The 23,359-nt window shown below is 37.5% G+C and overlaps 2 protein-coding genes and 1 long non-coding RNA gene across 3 annotated transcripts; 1 reads left to right on the top strand and 2 right to left on the bottom strand.

Moving 5' to 3' along the window:
• Positions 1-972: 972 nt before the first annotated feature.
• Positions 973-4,574, top strand: LOC113687755 (uncharacterized). The gene is made up of 3 exons (XR_011814523.1): positions 973-1,662; positions 1,765-4,068; positions 4,141-4,574. It is a non-coding gene; the product is annotated as an uncharacterized lncRNA (long non-coding RNA).
• A 5,008-nt stretch (positions 4,575-9,582) lies between these two features.
• On the bottom strand, positions 9,583-12,591 carry LOC113688477 (3-deoxy-manno-octulosonate cytidylyltransferase, mitochondrial-like). The gene is made up of 8 exons (XM_027206295.2): positions 12,201-12,591; positions 11,860-11,905; positions 11,671-11,757; positions 11,461-11,585; positions 10,762-10,901; positions 10,619-10,670; positions 10,412-10,522; positions 9,583-9,972 (listed from the first exon to the last, which is right to left on the bottom strand). The coding sequence occupies exons 1-8, from the start codon at positions 12,441-12,443 to the stop codon at positions 9,880-9,882; spliced, it is 897 nt and encodes a 298-aa protein (XP_027062096.1). The 5' UTR covers positions 12,444-12,591; the 3' UTR covers positions 9,583-9,879.
• Positions 12,592-13,998: 1,407 nt separating this feature from the next.
• On the bottom strand, positions 13,999-19,777 carry LOC113688456 (uncharacterized). The gene is made up of 13 exons (XM_027206273.2): positions 19,299-19,777; positions 18,753-18,865; positions 18,596-18,652; positions 17,969-18,064; positions 17,809-17,879; positions 17,433-17,475; positions 17,269-17,349; positions 17,085-17,144; positions 16,458-16,508; positions 16,092-16,189; positions 15,942-15,990; positions 15,260-15,304; positions 13,999-14,547 (listed from the first exon to the last, which is right to left on the bottom strand). The coding sequence occupies exons 1-13, from the start codon at positions 19,681-19,683 to the stop codon at positions 14,062-14,064; spliced, it is 1,635 nt and encodes a 544-aa protein (XP_027062074.2). The 5' UTR covers positions 19,684-19,777; the 3' UTR covers positions 13,999-14,061.
• Between the last annotated feature and the right edge of the window lie 3,582 nt (positions 19,778-23,359).

Below are 23,359 nucleotides of genomic sequence, written 5' to 3'. Positions count from 1 at the left end.
ACGGAGAAGCCAATGTTGCTGCGGAGGTTCGATCCCAGGACCTGACGGTCCCGAGGAAGAGGCGCCAACCACCAGCCCATTCACGTGGGGGCATTTTACATATATAACATCTCAAAATATGTCAAGGCAATAGTTTGGTGGAATTTTTATAGATAAATTTATTGTAACTATGTGATGATGCACGTGAGGAAAAAAAAATTAAAAATGTGTCCAAAGAGCATTTCAAAAAAAAAATTTAATGAAAAAGCAATCATTGAAACAAGGACCTTAGCATGAAGAAGCAGAACACATCACTGTGCTCTGATTCCTTTGACGTTGGACTAATATCTTGTCACTAAAAATGGACGATGCCAACAGACCAAAACTCCCTCCGTTTGGATTGGATATTTTTTCCTAATTAAGTTTTTTAAATAAAATGTTACAGTGATACATAATAATTCAAAAAATATTTCACTCATACAATATATCAAATATTTTAATTACAGTAAAATTTTTTAAAAATATCCAAAAAAATAGCTAATTCAAACGGTTTTCACCGCAGTCCTTTGAAAAAGAAAAGAGGAAGCTAGTACACAAAATCATATGCATAAGCTTACTTAATTGGAGTGCATTATTGAGAACTCTGAGGGGGAAGTTAAACTCATCATCTACTCTAACTCAGTGGAAATTTGAAAACAACCATAAGAGGGTTGATTGATTTAACTGTCACTCTTGCTGGTAAGTCATGAGAAATCCTCAGTAATGGGAAAGGGAAAGCACCAACCTAACTGGCTGGTACTACAAAATTAGACTGGTCAGCAGCTGCAGCAACTCCTGCGCCCCACACCATTTATGTGGTTTGATGATCCCACACTTTTCTTGTGTACCATCCCCCAAGCAGTGTCCAGTGTACTCGTATTTTTCCTTCTCTTCACTCTAATCCTCAAAATCCAAATAGACACCGAAAGCCTCGTAGGAAATTGAAAAAAAAAAAAATGAAACTTGCAATAAACACAAACCAAGTCTAATTATTAATTCTTGCATGTCTTGCATTTTTCTCTATTTGGATTATCATCTGTTTTTTTTTCTTTGGCCTGCTGCTGTCTCTATCACCATGTATTGTCAGTCAAAGTTCAAATCTTTCTTTATATTCCAATTTCCAATCCTCCAACCCCAACGACTCCACATATTTCCCCGGTCAAAAAGTTCAACTCTTCTTCTCTAGTTCTCGTGTCTTTATCCACCTCTAACAATTCTTTTCATACGCCTCTAACAATCATGAAAGAAACAACTCAAAGCAAGTCCAAAAATAAGCCCCCTCAATCCCATCAGCAGTCCCAACCCAAAGTCATGCAATTATCATCAGCAGCAGCAGCTTCCTCTAAGTCAAGACCTCAGAAACCATTACAAATATTGCAGCAGCAGCAGCTTCCTGTTGTTTCTGATCAAAGCAACAACAACAGCAAGGAGAAGAAGAACAACTCTCTATCAGAACAAGAACTGAAGCTAGCAGCCATAGCAATCAGCCTAAACGTGCGATTAAGAACCTCAGACATGCCCGTGTCCATGCAAGAGCATGCACTCCGCTACACCCGATCACTCGTCACTGCCGGTACCTCCGGTGCCACTCCTCCTCAAACTCATCGACTTAGCCCCGCCCTCCTCGCTCGTTCTCTCAAAAAGGTACTGAATATTACTAACAACTACCCATCAATTATAAATGAATTTTCTAACTCCTTAATGAATAGTTGTCGGTTGTTGATTTGATTTATTAAAATCGCACAGGAGTTTGATGGGTTGTATGGGCCGGCATGGCACTGTGTAGTGGGGAAGAGTTTCGGGTCGTTTGTCACACATTCACCAGGCGGGTTTGTGTATTTCTCTTTGGATTCGCTGTCTTTTCTTCTATTCAAGACTGAAGTTCAGCTGGTTATCAATTGAACTGAACGATATTTCACACCTCCCAGCCCCAACACCCCAGCAACCCCCGCCCCCCAACCCCCACCCCCAAGTAACCAAAAATTGAGCACTGTTGACAACCTTTGCTTTTAGGATTAGTAATTTAGTATTAGGGCTTCTTAGACTTTGTCACAGAGTTTCAGCGTAACGAATGCAAATGCGATGCTTTTTATCTTCAATTGCATTTTTAGTAGTACATAGTTAATTTCTGTCCTTATTTTCTGCAAGAAGAAGCTCTAAAGTTTTGATCTTGTCTAAAATGTGATCCAATCATCACCCAATCCAAGAAGGAAATGACAAATGAGAGTATGAAATTTGCTTCTTCTTCCCATTTTTTTTATTCTCTCTTTTTGTTTCTGCAATTATTTGGCCTTCCACTGGACAGTAGTGCATTAGTTCAGATGGGCACTTGACTAATAAAAGGGAACGAAATCCAGGGATTTGGTACAAGGGGAGCAACTGGACAATTTGACATGTCTTATCTGCTTGTTGATTGACAAGAGATATACATACCTGTTCATCATCCAGCTGCCTAACCCCCTGCTCTCTCTGGATCCCGCCTGTGGCCTGCTGGCTTCTTCTGCTTCTGGTTATGAATTTCACTACAGTAACATACAACATGAGTATCCGCAAAGGCTATATGAATTGAACACAACACGCTTTGAATCATTATTACTGTACCGTATCATTTTTGGGATTTGATGGAGCAATGAATTTTAAAAGAGTGTCCAGTTTCCCAGGATAGCTTACTTCATTCTGTACCCCAAAAGATGTTAAATATAGAGCCGTGGTCCTCGCGTGTCCCCTCTCCCTAACCTCTGCTTTTTCTGGATCTCTCCTGCAAGGCAATTTTCTTTCAATATGATCATTGAGTTGTGTGGTACTAATTTTTGCAAAAAAAAAAAAAAAAAAAGGTTGTGTAGTACTAATTTACATGTATCTGAAATGTTGCATTCTATATACAGTAGTATTCTTTTCAACAAGTTGAATTGAATGTTAGATAGTATCACAATATTAAAGCCTGAAAAATTCTTACAATTAGAATCATGCGGCTTTGTTCGACCGCTATGCATTACATTCCTGTGGTTAAACCTTCAAATAGAAGTCGGCGTAGTGGCCCAAAATACTAGTTTAGCAGCTCCTTTATTTTGAGTTTTATTCACTCAAAAAGTTTTTTTTTTTTGGGGACATTCACTCGAAGGATTCAATAGGACTAAGTATTAATTTAGACCCAGAGTAAATGCAAAGGCCCCACTCGAAGGATTCGATAGGACTAATAAGTATTAATTTAGATCCAGAGTAAATGCAAAGGCTACGATTTCAAATATGGATGATGACATGAGGACGCCGCTCTTATTTTCGCGCTTCAACTCTTGCACTATAGTCTTATCCCTGCTGTGGCTCCATTTCCGGGACGTTATCTCCCTTCTGGCTTTTGGAGGACAAGACAAAGAAGTTTCCCTTCCAAACAACCACGGCTGAAATTGACCGGCTCACGAGTAGCTCGATTTGAGCTCGATCAACACTAAGTTCGAGCCGAGCATTAATATATACGAATCGAGCTCAAGCAACCATTTGTTAGGTTCGATTACTCAACGAATCGCTTGAAAAGCTTGAATTGAAGTGAAACTATAAAAATACCTCTATATCAATTAAAATGGGCAAATTATCCCAGTGGCCACTAAACTTTTGTCATCGTCGAGTTTTGGTCACTCAACTATTAAAAGGCTGATTTTGACCATCAAACTGTATAAAAGGTAGACTCCAGCCCATTCTGTTAGATTTAGTCGTTAACTTTGCAGAGGTGTCCGTTTGCGCGATTTCCAATACAAAAGGTAGGGTCAATTTAGGAAGTCGAAAATAGATCTTCTTGTTCTTCTTGTATAAAACTAATAAAGATTACTTATCCGAGAGAAACTACAAGAGAAGGAAATGGAAGAAGCCCAACTTGGATTAGAGGAAGCAGGACCAAGATCAACGCCACCAAGAGTCGGGCCAGCAAGATCCATGCCACCTACATCGTTGACACCCATTTTGCCTACTTGTGTTTGTGGGATGAAGACAGTAATGATAACTTCATGGACTGCACAAAATCCGGGAAGAAGATTTGCCAAATGCGCATTGGGGGAGGTTTGTAACATTTTTTTAGATACTTAATTTATTATTGTGTAAGAAATATAATGAATTTGTTTTTTTTTTAAGGATGGCTGTGGCTATTGGGGTTGGATAGATGATGAAATGTGCGCTCGATCTACAATGATTATACCGGGTCTACTCAGAAAGATCAATGGAATGGAGGAAAAAATGGTTGAATTTGAAAAAGCTGCAAGAAAGTGGGAAGCAAAAGCTGTGAAATTGGAGGGTAAAATGAAGCCACTTCAAACTGAAATTGCCAAGTACAAATCAGCCAATAAGCGACTCATTCGATGCGCAGTGTTGCCTTGGCTAATAGTTGTCTTAGCAATGTTAGTTATGAGAATAGATAATTCTGGTGGCATGCTACAAATTTGTGGCATCGTTGAAAATCCTTGAAGAATAGCTACTATGTTGTAATGGTAGCATATTGAAAGGGAAAGGGCAAATGGCTTTATAAAGCCCCTTTTGTACCCCTCTGTATAAACATTTTGATATATAAAAGTTGTATTGTTCACATGAATAAATAGTTATTATTTGGTGTCAAAAAAGGTTTGAAACAACACATTTCAGTTCTACTAATTTCATCAATAAATGACAGAGACATAAGAACTAAACAAAAGTGCTGCATTAACATAGAACAATCTGTGTAGATTGGACAAAATAAATTGTTTGTACATATGGACCATGTTCGTAATAGGTCAGCATATCAAATCCAAAACAAACTTCATACAAAAAGACAAAATGTAGTTGCATTATGTCCCAATCTAGCTATAGCTTTACTTCCTCTTCAATTTGATCCTCTTTTGACTCTTGGTTGTCCTCTGGTAGTTGTTGCTGAAGTTCCTCCTCTTCTAGTACCAGCTCTACTCCATTTTCCTCTCCAATTTCCAACAGTGAAAGGAGGTTCTTTACCTAAATATGCATAATTGGCATTGATCTGCCTCTTTTCTGAATCTGTTAACTTTCGTTTTCCTGCTTTCCTTTGTTGATGAGCCCCTTGGCTCTGAGACTGTTGTTGGTTTTGTACAACTTCTTCCTGCTGTCGATGCTGTGCATGTTCACTTTCCTCAACAGCAGATTGTGATTGCTGTTCTTGTTGGTTCTGCTGATACTCTTGATCCTGCTGCTGCTGTTGATTCTGCTGTTGTTGCTGATCCTGCTGCTGTTGCTGCTGCTGATGTTGATTCTGTTGCTGGTGTTGCTGATTTTGCTGCTGCTGATATTGATCCTGGTGCTGGTGTTGCTGGTGCTGGTGCTGCTGTTGGGTCTGCTGCTGCCTCTGGTGCTGGTGTTAGGTCTGATGTTGCCTCTGGTGCTGGTGTTGGGTCTGTTCATGCTGACTTTGGTGCTGGTGTTGGGTCTATTCATGCTGACTCTGGTGCTGGTGTTGGTTCTGTTGTTACTACTGCATGTTCTTAGAACCACGTTGCTGCTGTTGGTTCTGCTGCTGCTCCTCGCTATCCTGATTCTGCTGTTGTTGATTGTCTTGTTGCTGCACCTTGCAACCAGCTGCATTATGGCCGGCAACACCACATTTTCTGCAATGGATGACTATTCTTCTCCGTAACCTGTTTCCAGTCTTTTGAGTTTCAGTAGGATCTCTTCTCCTGGCCTTCTTAGGTCTGCCAGGTTGCACTATCCTTTCTGGTGGATCAAGATCCACCCCATCAGCTTCAGGCCACATTACTTGTCCATTGATAGGATACAAAACACTTTTGTAAATTTTTAGAAACAGATCTCTGTTGTAGCAGTCATACACCTCTTTATAGGGGTCGGCATTATTTCTGTGAATTGCTGCAATAGCATGACAGCAAGGAATTAGATCCCACAGTTTGCATGTGCAGGATTTTTTCTTTAAATAAACAGCAAACTGGGCCCCCCTTGGTCCCCTAACCTGGTATCCATCCACAGCATTCCAAATGGTCCTCCATTGTCTTGATTCTATCACCCTATCATCAATTATTTTTTTAATTAGTGGGCCAATGGACAATTCAAACTTCTCCATTGCAGTTGTCCTTCTCTGTATCCTCTCCATCGGAAATATCCTAATGGACTCTAACATTGTGATAATTGGCTGCTGCCTAGCTTCAAGTATATGACCATTAAAACTTTCACACAAATTATTAACCAACATATCGCATCGAGTATGTTCTGAAAAAAAAGTCTTACACCAATGACTGGGATGTGGTGCTTTCTTCACCCATTCATATGCTTCCTTGTCAAAATTTTTCAGATCTGCTGATGCTTTCTTGAATAGTCCCTCAGTAGTACTTGCTGCAATGTTCCACAGTTTTGTCTTCAGGGCAAGTCCACGATGTTTCTTCTTGAAGTTGTTATACAGGTGCTGCACACAGTATCTGTGCTCACTGTTTGGTAGTACCTCAGATAATGCTCGGTCAAGACCCTATAAATTATTACAAACAAAAGGCATTAGTAAATTGAAACAGATTTGTGTACTGTGCATATACAAAGGGAAGGAGTTAATACCTTCTGCTGGTCAGAAACAAAGGTGTAGCTGTACCCATTTTCAATCTGCAAGTCATTCTTCAGCAGCTCAAAAAACCATTTCCACTGTTCAGTTGCTTCCCTCTCAACCACTGCCCAAGCAATGGGCCACCATCCATTGTTGGGATCTACTCCAATAGCAGTCAACAGCTGTCCCCGATATTCAGCCTTTATGTGGCATCCATCAACCCCAATAATGGGCCTACAACCGTCAAGAAAGCCTTGTTTTAATGATCCCAAACAGCAATAAAGTCTCATGAATTTTGGGTTGCATCCAGGTTGTCTGAAGGGAGTAAACATAACTTCCATTGTGGTATTTGGGTGTGTCCTCTTAATTTCTGCACAATATCTCCATATGTCCTTATATTGCTGCTCTGCATTCCCTTGAATCTCCTTTTTAGCAATTGCCCTTGCATTGTATGCCATCCATTTTGAAATTTCAGCTTTGAAGTCCTCATCAACTATTTGTCTTAATAATCTTGGAGGCATTTCAACATTACATCTAAATCTCTCCATGTACTTGTTTGCAAGCCACTTAGCAGAAATATTCTTGTTCTTCCATACATGACTGCAGTTTGTGTGCTCATTATTCATGCTCTTGACAACCAAATCAGCTATTCCAAGTTCCCTCTCAACTGAAGCATAAACAAACCATTGGCAAGGAGGTTTGCATTTTGCTCTAAACCTTTTTTTTTCATTTGTGTATGGCTTTACTGGTTTTCCTTTCATGATGAAATATGTTCTAACAGCTAATCTTAGCTGTTCAGCTGACTCAAACTTTATTCCTATGTGAAACTCAAAATTAGGGTCTTTTAGATCTCTCTCCGGATTGAAATCAACATACCTATTCCTCCAGTCATCATCATTCTCTTCATCTGAGGAGCCAGCATCACTATGCAACTCAGTCACCACTGTGTCTTTATCTAATGCATGGACATCATCTAAATGAGGAGCTGCCTCTTCTCCTGATGCTCTATTGTTGTTTCTTCTCCTTCTAACTTGCTTCTTCCTCCGCGACTGTTGGTTTTCAGTTCCCACATCCGTGGGTTGTTCTTCATTTGTCTCAGGCTGCTGCTGATGTTCAAATTCAGTTTCAAGTCCTGATTGTTGTGACCATGGATCCATCCCAACTGTTTGTTGTTGTCTGCCTAGCTCATCTACAACTGATTCTTGCTGTTGTGCAGCATTATTACAATCATCATTAGAATTGGGATGCTGTGAAGATCTAGGTTGCTCTGTATTTGAAGAATCCACACCAGATTTTAGCCCCTCAACAATCAATTCTTCTAACATTTCTTCATCCCTACAGAAATCCCTATCAGCACTAAAGCGATCACAGTCTCCATCCGAATCAGTATCAGTCTCCACTTGGCCATCTATATTTCCTCTATCATTTGCATCCCCATTATTCAAGGCATTCTCTTTAGAAGAGTTCCCAACATCTATCTTGCCAATTGATCTTGTAAATGGCACTAGTTCAAATCCAGGTTCCCTAATAACATTTCCATTTTCGTCAAGTTCCTCGATGGTGACTGCGGCTTTTTTACTCAGCTGTAGATCAGAAGGAAGGGACTTTGTGGCCATCATCTTGATTTCATTCTTTGACTGGTGGTCACAGTACACCTCCATGATTTTATGCTTATAAGCCCAATTGCAAAAACTGATAATGGCTTTATCAGTAGATAATTCCTTCAACCCATTTCGAAAATCTTTCCCAGGCTCAACATAGTAATACACCATACATCCATAATGCCCTAATTTATCCACCATGTAGTTTATTTCATGCACAGACATTGTTTCCGCATCACATAAATCAACATAATCTACATGCCCATCAATGTATCTGTAATTTTGCCAATTGAATTTACCCCCATGATACATTCGTATGGTGAACAGAGAAGAACCTGGCACTGCATGACATGCGATTAGTTAAAAAAATTAAAATTTTAGTCAAAACTAGTAAACCCAAATTCAATGAATGAATTATTTATTAACCCCTTTTTCCAGCATTAAGAATACTTTAATCAGTGTACTATGAAATCTCTATGCTTTATTGCAAAAAGCCAAAACAACGATAAAATGTAGCCCATACATACATGAAACACACAATCTATTCTGGGATGTGGATAACTAAACAAACTTAGGGATTTTAAAACTTTACCGTATGCATCAGATGGATCAAAATGCTGGCCCCTTGGTCTAATCACCCACTTGGGCCACTCCATCGTTCCACGAAATGAAGATCTTGTTTGTCAACCCGTTCTGCTGTCGCTCAATCCCCCAAAATTCTTCGTTGTTGCGTTTTTCTTTAATTGTCAATTGTTTGATGTTTGGGTTTAGGCAAGGAAGAAAAAGAACAGATGCATGGGAGAGGAAGAAGAGGTGCAAGTGATATTTTCGACTTCCTAAATTGACCCTACCTTTTGTATTGAAAATCGCGCGGACAGACACCTCTGCAAAGTTAACGACTAAATCTAACAAAATGGGCTCGAGTCTACCTTTTATACAGTTTGATGGTCAAAACCAGCCTTTTAATAGTTGAGTGACCAAAACTCGACGATGATAAAAGTTTAGTGGCCACTGGGATAATTTGCTCAATTAAAATCGAGCTCACTTCAAGCTCCTCGCGAACCAAAATATCGAGTGAAACTCAAACTGCTCGGAAGTCAGAAACGAGTTGAGCTCGAACTTACCTTTTCCTAACCCGAGTCAAGTTCGAGTTTCATTTTTTTAGCTCGAGCTTGAGCTTGAACTCGAACTCGCACATTAACAAGTCCAACTCGACTCAATAAGTTCAAAACTCAACTCGACTCCTTTGCAGTCTTACACTCAACACTACCTTGGTAAAATGTTTCTCTTGCATATTATCCCAACATCGAATTAATAATTTGTACAGAGTAAATAGTCTTAAATTAGAAATTCCAAAACACTAGAATGACAAAATATACTGGTGTAATTCAAAAATCAGTTTCCTGTTCTGATACATACCAAGAACTCCCAATCTCGATCAGACGGAATATGATGCAGCTTTATTCGCTCAAACAAATATAGCAAATAAGTCAACAAATTACACTTCTGAACCCTTTTAGAGAAGCTCCAAAACAGTCATGAGTCCCCACTAGGACCAAAGCATCAAACACAAAACAGACTACTAAATCAAATTTACATCAGTTCCTTTACCATTTGAAACTATGTATCTTTACCGCCCACATGGTTCTTAAACCATTTTCTGTCTCTAACTAAAAGTAATAAGTGAACTGTGAACTTAAAACCCTTGATGATTTTTCCAATCATCAACAATTACGACAAGTTTCTCTCGCGCATGAAATGTTCTATCTTCTCCACGTCTTCAGGGGCATCTACTCCATGGGCCTCGTGGTCTACTTTTATCACCTACAGAGGGAAAAAGAACAATAAAAAGGGTACTATATGAGGATAAAGAATGTACCCATCAAATCTATTCTTAATTCGGAACTCATGTGGGACAACTTCGCTTTTCTTTCTATTAATGAAACCTGCTGTTATTATGAACTCAAATCTATGCTTCTTTTTGTCTGCATGAATGTGCAATAACTGCAGTAGGTTATACAGAAGTGGGGATCGAGTCCATTTTACTATACAAGGAATTTAACTGCCTCATCCTGTGCCTCTGGGGAAAATTTATGACACCAAAAAGTAGTAAAAGGAAGCATGAGGGACGAAGGCTGCAATGAACTTTATCCATTTTTCATTTTATTCCTTATTTCAATGGGAGAAGAATTTGAAAGAAAACTTAAAATAAAGCACAGAAAAGATTCAAAAGGACAAGAAACAAGGAGAATCTCCATTGCACCTTCATCTTATAGCCATTCTCGAGGACTTTCAGTTGTTCGAGATCCTCTTCCATTTGAAGTGGTGTTGGTGTCAATTCGGGATAAATCTTTAGAAACTTTGAGTCATAGCTCTGGCCATTAAAAAGACAGAGTCAAAACTTGTAATTACATGGTTAATCTAGGCTCTTACGGTGGCACATGCAAACAAAATGATATCATGCCGGTACCTGAATCCCAAGATGAAGCAAATATGGAAACTGAGGATTAACATTTGCTGACCTGTATCCATAAGACAGAAATGATTCCAGATTTAGTGTCTATAGCATTAGAAGCGTAATTGTAGCCGAATAGTAGGATTTAGAGCACAAACTTGTTGAATGGAATGAGCCCCCGTGAAAAATAGATGGCATAACCATGGTTATCAACCACACATTTCACACGATTCGGATCGAATGCATCTTCAGGCTTCAGGGAAGTCACTGCAGTACTAAAAACAGCATCCGGGGCAGCCTAATCAACCATTCAATGGTAGTTAACATTGGTTACAATATAAAACAAAACTCAAGCAGTGTAATTTAAAAAAACAAGCTCTGATAGATATGTATCTCTAAGCTAATTTAGAGGGTTCCTTCTTGGTGGTCACAAACTGACAGGAAAATAAAGTTTAAAAGGTTATGCCTCAGCAGGGGGTATAGCTAGTATTTTTTTTTCCAGTGTATAGCTAGTAAATGCTATGGGAATAACTTCCTTTCTTCTCAGCATGGTTCAAAAGAAGAAAAATTGAATTACTTCTTAATAAGAGAATTCACGTCACTGAGCGTTAGGCCTGTTGGACTCGCACAAAGTCATAGAGTGAGAAAAGCTTATTTCTAACTTCTTAATATTTGTTGGAAAGTCAGATTTAAACATCAGATGCTTCCCAATGAGCCAAATATAACCCTTCTACTGCAGATACATTCTACGACATTAAGTATTTGTTGGCATCCATAAGTAAGAGATTCAATAGCCTATTTGTTGTTTTAATGTTCTAATCCAGTAGAAGAAAAGAAATCAAAATGACCAACTTCACCTGCAGGGCTTTGACAATGCCATCTATAATTTCAGGTTCAATCAGAGGTTCATCTCCTTGAATGTTAACAACAATATCGTACTTCTTTTCCAGCTTTTGAAGAGCTTCGTTACACCGCTCCGTGCCTGCATATCAGCAAGTATATACAGCTACACTGTCAGCACGTTCAAAACTAGAGAGGCAAGCACAACAAAGGAAACAGACTGATACCATTTCGGCAAGACTCTGATGTTATTATCACATCAGCACCAAATCCTCTACAACAATCAGCAATTTTCTCATCATCCGTTGCCACCACTATACCACAAAAAAAATCCAATTAATCACGAGAAAAATTATGCCTAAAATATAGAATACACCATATAAATGCACAACAGATTATACAAGATGAAGCCCTACCAACATGGTCCAATGAGGAAGCCATTTTAGCCCTTTCCCATGTTCTCTGATAAATCAGTATAAGAAAGTCTCAGTAGCAGTTCATGCAAAAAATATATAGCCTCCCAAGGTTTATCACACTTTCTTTCTATTCATCTTTTTTCGATGTTTATTTTTTCACCATCTGGATAGCGTGATGATGATATTCAAATGAACAATCAACATAAAACAACGCCAGGAAAGTTGGGAACTAATAAATCATGAATCGTCAACCTTTTGCAGCAATCTCCAGAAATGAAAATTTAATCACAAAAATATAGAAAATTGAGGGGCGGGTAAGTAAAGAGGGTCGTGAGTAGGACCTGGATCATGGGTTTGCCGAGGATCTGAACAAGTGGCTTGCCCGGGAAGCGAGAGGAAGCAAAACGGGCGGGTATAATTCCAACGACCCGCGTCCGAAACTTCCCAGGACGGCGGAGATAAAGGTAAGCGTGAGCTCCGATAGCCACGGCCACAGCTGCCCCAACAGCAATGCCGTGAAATATCCAGGCTTTAGTTGAGCTTGAAGATGACGACGACGACGTACAGATTGACATTGGATTCATTTTCTAGTATCAAGTATGGTACTCGAATCAAGGAGCCTACTGATTCAGTACAATAATTCGGGGAGAGAAAGGAACTATCGCAAGGTAACTTGGAGTCTGGGACAGTGATCGACAAAACCCGATGTCTAAACCCATAAGCTTATTTCGACATTTGTTTGTTTCTCTCTCTTTTTTTTTTTTTTTTTTGGCCATTTCTTCCCTTCTGTCTTATCGTACGTTGACTACTGCGAATTTACACAATTCTCCTTTTTTGCCTTTTCGTGTACGTTCGCTAAGCTTTCTAATTGAACAACAATAATTATACTGGGACACCTCTAGCCCAAATTATGCTGAGAGTCTTTTGACTCACATGCCATGCCCCTCATGCGCTTCATTTAGTCATAATTGACTGATTAAATATTAATATTATTATTCTAAAAATTAAAACAAAAGGGACGAAATGTGTTTATGATAAATCAACAGCGATAAAAGTGGCCCACTCTGCAAAGCAAACAATAGGGATGAAAATGATATTTTAGCCCCAAAAAAAAAAAAAAAATGGAAGAAGAAGAGCAGCAGCTTGAACAACAACAATAATAATTGCATGTTGATCTGTTTCGCAGTTGGATGTCAATGTCATGCGCTTGCAATTAAGTCGGAAGTTGAAGGCAGTTAGATTAATGTACTCATACATTAAGAGATATACAGTTGATAGTCTTCTATTCTTTCCCTTTTAACTACGTATCATTTTTCTTGACTTAAATTAATAACTCCCTGGCGGCCCGACCCAGATGTAGATCAGATATATAAACGAGGTTTTTTTTTTACCAAGATGATATACAAGTGTCGTCATGAATGTGATACAATGAATATTCAATAATGTAATGGAACAAGAATATTCAATAATGTTTCTTGTCCCCCCAGCTATAGCTACTATGCACCGTGTTGTGACTAATGACTTGTAGATTACCCCAGACACGTTAAACGGTAAAATGTCATTACTTGGCATCCAAACAAATGTTGAAAAAAAAAAAAAAAAGGTTCTTACTTGTATACATGTTGAAGCTGCTATATTAACACGTAGGCTCTAAAAATGTAACAAAAACAAAATTTTAGCACCTGAACTGATGCTGGATGTATAAATGTAGGACAAATACAGTCCAAGTATGACCTAAGGTTTTTCCAACAGAACTTACCGAGTTACAGCAGCATTAAATTCACTACTCTTTCCTCAAATTATGGTTGCAAATCCTCGATAGCTTCAACACCATAAGCGATGAGCATTTTGACACTGCTACTCGGCCATGGTTCAGAGGATTCCAAGGCAGACTGATGATCAATCATGCACTTAGCAATAAGAGCTTGAAGCACCAATTCCACCCCGCCAGTCCCACCAAGGAAAGATCCGGGGCAGAGCATCAAGGTTCCTGGCTAAAGGTCTAACTGGTAAGTTTCCCTGATCTATTTTTTGAGAAGCAATATTATCGCCATAATTGTAATTGCACAATTACTAGAAACTCGAGGAAGAAGCATTCGCATCATGGATGTGAGCATGGATCGTCTCTGTGATTCCTAATTGCTGCTGCTCTACGACTATGAGAGATGGATGCTCGGAAATTGCTTGATCAAGCAGGCCTCCTCAGTGATGAAACCTATCATAGCTTCTGTATCCATTGCTATCACCACCATCTTGATGACGTCTCCAATCCTTCATAGACTTCTTCCCTGAGCTAATTTTTCCATGTCTGACAGTTTTATCATCCCCATTCTGCTTCACCTTCTTAACAGCCTTCCTCTGAAGTGATTTCTTCCTCTTCTTTCCTGAGGAATGTTCACTGTCATCTCCAGAAATTGGATTTCCCCGGGGAAGTGGTTCGTCATCCTCATCACCCAACTGCCAGTTACAATATATCTCCCTGTGATCACCATTTTGTTCAGGCAGTGGTTCTCCCGCACCTGGAAGCAACTTCTTAAATGTCACCTCCCCATTAGATCCTCCTTTCCGTTCTAGCAGCGCTGCATCTGGCCTTATAATGGTACCAAGAATGCTCCTGTTGGGACAATTGCCCAGAATAGCTCTTGCATTTGTCAGAGAACTGAAAGCCATTGCAAAAGCAGATCTAACCTGCAAAAGCCAACATAACTCAGGGTCGGTCTGAGAATCAATCATGATTAAAACTGATTAATACCAACACCAACTCCTAGGTGCATGAAGATGTCAGAAACGTAATGCACGAAATCACATGGGTCTACATCATAGGAATTATAAGAACTTCAGTTTCGGGAAACTTGACAAAGATCAGAGGTAAGACAAACATTTTTATGATATGGTGGACGATGACTTGCTGTGCTCGAATACAGTTGAGGACCATTTCTTTCCTCCAGACATAAATAGATGTAAAATCAATGATGATTACTTCTAAAATCAACAGGATGACATGAGAATCAGCAAATAGAGCAGATAGTTTTGCAGGCAATTTCTTGTTTCCTAGCCATAATGTACAGGCAGCTATAAATCAGTGGATAGGGTACAAAGTAGCTCAAATAGCATTACTTTTTGACTTTCCTAACTACGTGATGCAGATAGTTTTGCAGGCAATTTCTTGTTTCCTAGCCATAATGTACAGGCAGCTATAAATCAGTGGATAGGGTACAAAGTAGCTCAAATAGCATTACTTTTTGACTTTCCTAACTACGTGATGCTAAACCAAGTAGAAATGGAACCCAAAGGAACTCTCAGTTTCTGTTCCGTTGGCAAATTGACTTGTTTTAGCAGCCAACATCTGGCACATGAAAAGAAACTCAAAATAGAGAATTATAAATGAACAAGGGGATACCTGGAAATAGTTGAAGGAGTTTTTTCCTATGTCATTCTCTGGGGCCTACAACAGTAAAGGCATCAGATTCATAAGATAATGTCGATCACAAAAAACATACCTACACGATAACATAGTTCTTTTTGAACAAACCAACCACCTCCCCGCCCCCCGCCACCCCCCCCCCCCCCACAACACAAACAAAAAAAAAAAAGGAAAGAAGAAGAAGATAGATCATGTAGTCTTGGACTAATTTGCATTCTTTATGCAGAGAATCAAAACAAAAGCTATGTTGCCACTTCACATTCTTTATGCAGAGAATCAACAAACAAAATCTGATATATCCTTTACCAGCTGAATCTACTTAAACTTTCAACAGCATTAAATTGAAAGAGCATGCATCCTATGAGGTTTTGAATTGAAGATAATGCATGTCTTCAATTCACTCAGGAACTGAATAAATTCCTTCAGCAGCTCAAATCTGCCCCAAACTAATTGTAAAGCCCTCTGCACTGTCCTGATGGACACACTCTTGGGACAGCAAGAAATTCAGACTCGAGCAGTCCAAGCTCAATAACCAATCAAGAAATAGAAAAATTGTTATCCAGCTGTTTAGAAATTTAAAACCAGTCCATCTGCAACTCTGAAAGTAACAAGATAGAAAAGTATCATGAATGAAGACACATTAAAAACTTCAAATAACCTGCGGATCCTGAATGGAGATAACAAAAGGTTTTCCCTTGATAGAAAACCTGAAACATTAAAAGAGACGGATATAAAGTTCAAATTACAAGCTTAAGCCAAAATGAAATAACGGCAACAAATAAACAAGTACATAGGATAAGTTTCTCACCCTTTCCTGCTCTTCAAGAAGAAGGTGCCTTCTCCATTGCAAGATACACCAACATCGGCTGTATTCAGTTTGCGGCCATACATATCGAAAAAGTTCACCTATCGTTCAAAGGAAACAAAATATCAACTACTTAAAAGTTCTTATTTCCCTGTACTATTTTCAAAAGCATTAACTTAAAACCAAAGACTAGCCACAAATACAAATATTTGACTTTTGGCTCATGCATTAGATACTAAAGTGTAACTGTAGTATGAATAAATTCAACTTTTGGCGCATGCAATTAAATGCTAAACTGCAGCTGCACTATAACAAAACGGCTAACATGACAAGCATAAGCATTAGTAGTATATGTTAAGGGAAACACACCAGAAGAACTCCCAGATTGTGTTCCGGAGAAGCTTGGCGATAATTATGATTCTGCATAATTAAATACCATGAGACAATGAAAAACAATCAAGCATTATAAGACAAGGGAAGAAGGGAACCAAAGTAATCAGCAATCAACTACTCATACTAATAAAATCAACTAACTTTCGGTGCAGTTAGGAGTTTGCATCAGACAAGCACCATGGAGGTGCTATTGCCAACTTCTCATAATATAATATATCAGAAAAAGAAAATGAATTAACTTTTAGTCCAGTTACTCTCCTCTTTTTACTCCACCAATAACTAACTAATGTCAGTATCCCATTCCATTATTACTTTGTATCGCCACAAACCTTGATTTTCCTTCACAAAAAAGGCATTTCACAATTAACGATCTTCAAAATGTCAAGCAGCAACCAGATGTTAATTACATAGGGCTATACTTTGAATAAGAAAAAGTAAGGCAAATTGTAATGGCCGAAATTTGAATGACGAAAAGAAGAAGATAATCCTTTAGCATGACATCTGAGCATTGAGACTGGCTTTACAGAAAATATTGACAACCACAATGTGAATTTACTAGAACGCCTTATTGATGTACATTTCTTCCAAACTTGACTAAATTACCTGCAGCATAGCTATCAGCATGGTCAGCAGCGCGTAGGAACCAATCCCACCAGTATACACCTACAGGATAAAACCAGAAAAAAAAAAAACAATTACCTTAAACCCCAGAAGCAACGAATATAAGAACAAGAACAACCAAGTAATAGCAGGTAAATCAATTGGAGACTAAAAAGTAGAACTCCACCTCATTCAACTCTCTCTGTTGTAGAAATATTTTCAAAATTAAACATAATGGTCGCAGAGGAGGCCATTTAGCTACAGCATCCTAAAAGACAAAAGACCAGTGATTAGTAAAGGCACTAGATTATCCATGCAGATACTATATTGGTCCAAAAGATATCCAGAAACCTTTATAAAGTCAGCAGCTTTTGGTCCATTTTGTACATCAAAACTGCAAAAAAGGGAAAAAGAATATCACATTTTAAGAACATAATAGCGAACTTATGAGTGCCTACAAGAAAGTTCCTTATTCTTTCTTATATCCAAGACCACAAATACATCAAGGCTAAACATCAGATAGATGCTTCAGCGGAAGAGCTACTTTCAACTATGCTCAATCAGATGAATAGTGATGAAATTGGAACTGGCACAGCAACCCCTTCATTAATTATTCAATCAAAACAACAGTTAATATGCATGCGAATCTAGACAATCAGAGTTCTTGCTTTCTGCTGAATTGGAGTAAGATCAGCAATATTAGCCAGGACATTTTTGGAGAATAGACCTTATATCAAATGCGACACCACTTCTTTTCTCCACAAATTTGATAATTGGCACACGAGCCTTTGCAATCACCTGAGAGAATAAAAAAGCAGTCACGCCAAAGGTGGTCAAATGAGAAAGTTTTCACCAAAGAATACATTCAAATGCTACATTTATCTGACCTGAATCTTCTTTGCAATTCCTCTTTGTGATAAGGCTCTAGAAAGAGCTTGCAAACCAATCTGAGGACGAGAAATTTTGGAATCCAATATCACAACCTGTCATGCACCACTGGTGTTAAATAAGTTCAACTTTGATATTTCATCTACAACTAATCACTTTTCAAATAATGTAAACAATATCCTAAGAATCGCTTTCCAGAATCTGAAACACAAACTAGAACAAAATGAGTATCCACTTCCCTGTCAGTTTGTCAACAAGAAGCAAAGCTTCGTGATCAAATTATGTATGTAAAACTAATATAATCAAGCACTTGAGGAACTTCAATCACATCTCAAGCAAGTAGAAAAGGAATGACAGCCCACATATTCATAAACATATGACTAGTAAAGTCAGATTTATAACAATGAAAGAATATGTAGGCAGGTGGAATCAAAACAAACAAGGCACATCAAAATGAGTCCTTAGCATGTAGGACTACAAAAGCTAGTTAAACACACAAAACAATAAACCTAAGCTCCTCACTTTAACTTTCCTTTTTGCATTATCAATTTTATTCTTGGGGGAAATGTGGACTTGGCAAATTGAAGGTAAAGGTACAGAAAAGCACATGGGAGTAGTGAAATTACATCAATGTCGCTTGTAGGAAGATAGAGCCCCGTCTTGAATGAGCCAAAAACTTCTGCCTGCAAGATCAACAGAGACACATTAAAATGCAGTTGCAGAAATTATAAGTCGAATTACATACTTGCATGAAAGGGATGATGGCTCGGGATAGAGGTGAACCTTGCAGTTGGGCCAGATATATCTAACAACATCAAAAACAGCATCTATAGCTTCATTCCGAGATGCCTGCTCTTCTGGAGTTGGAGATAGAAAGTCACAAAAATCTAGTATCTCTGCAACATCAAAATCAGTAGACTAAATCACAAACTCACATCCCCGGACAAACTGCTCTGCCTCTCTCATCTCTCTTCATAGCAGCTCATCAATACACAAAACAGAAAATCCCCACATTGTGTAGGTGGCAATACTCAATACCCTAAACCAAAACTTGGAATGAAAAAACCTAAAACTGTGTCCAAATCCAACACCATTAATTTTTTTTTAATCTAAATTATTTCTTTTGTGTCTAGTAGAATCTTTCCAACGACTGGGGATCGAAAATCTGAAGCATGAAGAATTCAAGTTCACCACTGATGCTCCAGATAAACTTCAAAGCAACTGGCTTCTTCCAATTACGTAAGCACTAGCAGTATAATTTCCATAAATGAGGAGGAAAAGTGCAGTTAAAGAGATAATATCAAACTCTAAATGCTGACAAAAACATACCTTTATGGAGCTGAAGCATGGGACTTTTGAAGCGACAGTTAGCTCGAAACCAATTCCCCTCCAGTCTTCTCTCCCGCTCGGGCTCTTTTACTGGTGCCGCAGCTGGAGACGCCTCGGGAGTCGGAATTGGAGTATCTATAACATTCTCTACGACATCAATAACGTCGAGGGAGAAATATTCAGGAGCAGCGGTTTCAGTTGTCGAGGACTGAATAGATGAAAGAGAAATTTCGTTGCGGAAGACAACATAGGGTTCGGCTTCATCTGGGTTTGAAGACGAACATGGCGGCGACGAAGTTGGCGGCGGTTCGTCGGTGTTGGTAGTGAGGCTCAGAGGACTTAGGGTTTCGTATAAAAAAGTTTCCGGCGTTTCCGCCGTTTCCATTGCTGCTGCCGGTGGTAGTTCAAGACTTCAAGCTCAATGTCCCAACTAGCCGGAAGGAGTTCAGGAGTCGAGCCAATGGCGCAAGTCTTATGATGCTTTGGGTCGGGTCTTTGTAGGGTCAGAAGACGGGTTGGTTGAATTCCAATGTGGTCCATTCCGGTTACTCAATTTTGGGTCGGGGGCTGTGAGCGGTGCGGGTTTGGGTCACAGTTAGTCTAATCACTAATATAGACTTGTTTGATTTTTTTTTTTTGTAATAGTTGTTAATACATTAGCCTAACCAAATATATTTCTTATCCTGTGCACTTGCACCAGTTCTTTTTTCAAACCTGTCATTGAATCTTGAAAACAAAGATGTTCATTTAGTAGATAAAATTTATAATCTCTTATAAAAGTGTAATTATTTGAAAATAATTTGAGACAGTAGAAAATATATGCTAAAATTAAAAATTATAATGGGGACAAACAAAAGTCCTGAACAAAATGTTTTTAACATTAAATCAAAAGTCAATGTGATAATGAAACATTAAAACAACAATTTACCTTTTTTAAAAAAGTTCTCTACTCTAAATATACTAAACAAAAGCATCTAATGACTAATTAATTAATCTTCTAGAATAGAAAAATAGAGATTCTTCTTAGATAACTCGTTTGTACAATCATTTGCTTGTTAGATCATTGTTGCAATTCATGTTGATAGAAGCCAAAAAGAAAAAGGAAAATATTCTTTGCATTCTATTTTTTGTTATTTGTACTCCCATCGTTTATTTTATTATATAGTCTAACAAATGAAAACTATATGATTAAAATGATAGTGAAAGTATGATTAATAAAAATGGAAGTGCAAATAATATTTCTCAAAGGAAAAAAGGAAAAAAAAAGAGTTGAAACATGAGCCTTTTTGCTTATATGAAAACAAATTTCTAACTCTAAAAGTATATAAAAACAGGGAAAAAAAAGATATAACAACAACCCCGTCATTGAGCGATCTCTATCCAGTATAATATCCAAAACGTGGAATGACAATTCTTGAAGTGCTAACAATTTTCAAAATAATTTGTACTATCCCATCCCATGACCAAAAACTCAATCCTCAAGGATTTTCTTATTAAAGAAAATGAGTGTGTATATATGTGTGTGTGTTCCCTTGTATAATTTCGCATAGTGTTTTGATGGGACTTGAGACTATAAATGAACAAAATCGAATTGAAATTTGATCTAATCAATCAAACTCGACTCAATTTTATCAAATTCGAACTCGATGAACTTTGAAACTCAACCTCAAATTTGAGCTTAATGGCCCTAATGGAGTTTAAAAAATAAAAAAAAAATTCTATTCTTTAAATTAGATAAAATTTATCTTAATAAATAATAAAAATATTGAGGATATTTATGTAAATTGTACTAAAAGGGTTATATATATATTGGAGCTGAGTATCTCTGTACTGACATTAGAGGTGTCAAATCAACCCACTTAATTAAATTTACCCATATTCGCCCATGAATAGATGGGTATGGGTATCTTAAATTTTTGTATATGGGTATAAATGGGTTACCCAATAATACCCATTTAATAAAAATAGGTATTATTGGGTAACCCATCAAACCCAATTAACCCATTTAGAATTCTCTTCCCCCCAAGTCTCTTCTTTTCCCCCACCCATTTTTTTTTTCAAATTTTTCATTTTGTCATGGTGTTAACTACTTTTGTTTCATTATTATTATTATTATTATTATTTGTTGATTTTATCTTATTATTTTATTTTCTCTTAGTTTGTTAACTTGCTCATTTTTCAGCATTACCAATTTATGATAAATTTTAGCCCATTTTCTTATCTTTCTAAAATGAAAATTTAAATTTATATATGAAAAAAATGTTAGGGGTTCAAAATTTTTGGATTAAGTTTTTATATTAATTTTTATAGTACTTAGTTCAAATTTTTATATTCTTATTATTCAATTATTAAATAATAGGTAATTTTGTGACATAGAGTATAAATGAAAAAAAAATTGGTAATTAGGCTTATTGAACATTATAAGTAAATATTTAAAACTAATGATGGGTACAAAGAGCGGTATAAATTGATAACTTAGTTTGCAAAAATGAATTTAAATGAGTTTACAACAAGTTAAAATAAATGGGTTATAAATGGGTAATTGGGTTACCCAATTCATTTTTTGACTTACCCATTTATACCCATCTAATTAAATTGGTATAAATGGGTTGACTCACTTATACCCATTATCCATTTTACCCAACCCAAACCCGCCAAAGTCACCCATTTTGACACCTCTAACTGACATACAGACTCTTGAACTAACTGATCATGCAAAGAATCTCTTCAACAAATTTTTTTTCTTTTGAAAATTTGAATTTTCTACGTTATTTTCATCTAGTTTCTTCATATTACTAGTGATTGAAACAAATGAGACGATATTAAAAGCTTATTGTGGTTGCAACACCAAGACTGAATAATCATATTACATAAAAGATGAGAAGTAAATATGAGAATTGCTTTGAAAATTTACATAATTCACAATCAAGGCTGTTCATCTACAGATTTTTCCCCGAGTTTGAAAGTTTTGGATAACAAAAATATCTCAAATAATATTTCGCTTACATCATAAACACATTTCCCAATCCACCTTTTTATATTTCCAATCACTTTTTTATCTCACATCACAAAAAGTTCTACAGTAATTATTCCAAATAAATAATATTTCAAATAATACTCTATCCAAACAAAACTTTTCCAGAATGACATTTTGAATTACTAGAAAATGAGAATAAATCAAAGTCGATGAAATTTAAACCAACCAAAAACATGCAAATTTGGACGGGCTGTTTTGATTATATGTCCTGTGGAGAAGCATCCCAATTAACACAATCAACTTCCCTTCTCCGTTACCCAATTCGATAGTTTTCCTTTCAATTCAAAAAGAAAAATATGAGACTTGTGGCAATTATTTTTTTGTTCAAAAATAAGATAAGACCCTAGCACAATAAAAGAGTCGTCTCTGTATCATGGTATGGTTTATTCGTTGAAGGTAGGGCAGCATCAGAGAAGATGAGAATCTGTTGCAATCTTGAAAAGATAGAAACTTCTCTGCATATTCATATTATTTATTTCTACGAAAGAGCACTATTGCATAGATTTGGATTGAAAATTTTAAAGCCAAGAATGAACAGCGAAAAATTCAGAAATCATACCGATTCAACCAAACTGATTTGATTAGACCGCTTTTTCATTACAAAGTAAAATTTGAATGCCCAACCAATACCAGGTACAGGAATAGGACATTTATATACAGCTACTGATGATCTTCGCCATTGTACCCCAATAGGGTGTTAATGTCCTCCCACGTGCAGGCGCTTAACAATAGCGTACCCTCAGCAGCTCAAATACAAAGAAGAAAAAAAAAAAGGTTGCAAGACACAGAATTGTTCTTTAGCGACAGATAAACGATTCTGAAGCTTGAAAGCAATGGTCCAAGTTTCTCGAGTCATTCTCGAGGCAGAACAAGATGTTAATTTGTCCCTCATTTTTCTATTGTCCCAAAATATACACTGAATCATTCATTTTAGTCCATTTTTACTTGAAATGTTCAATTAAACGCAAAGTAGAACACACGCACATATATATATTCAAGAGAAATGCACAGAGGAGTAACATTT

Source organism: Coffea arabica, chromosome 5e (assembly GCF_036785885.1).
Source record: "Coffea arabica cultivar ET-39 chromosome 5e, Coffea Arabica ET-39 HiFi, whole genome shotgun sequence".
Classification (NCBI taxonomy): Eukaryota; Viridiplantae; Streptophyta; class Magnoliopsida; order Gentianales; family Rubiaceae; genus Coffea; species Coffea arabica.
Note: the sequence above shows the minus strand (reverse complement) of the source record. Positions and strands in the feature narration are given on the sequence as shown.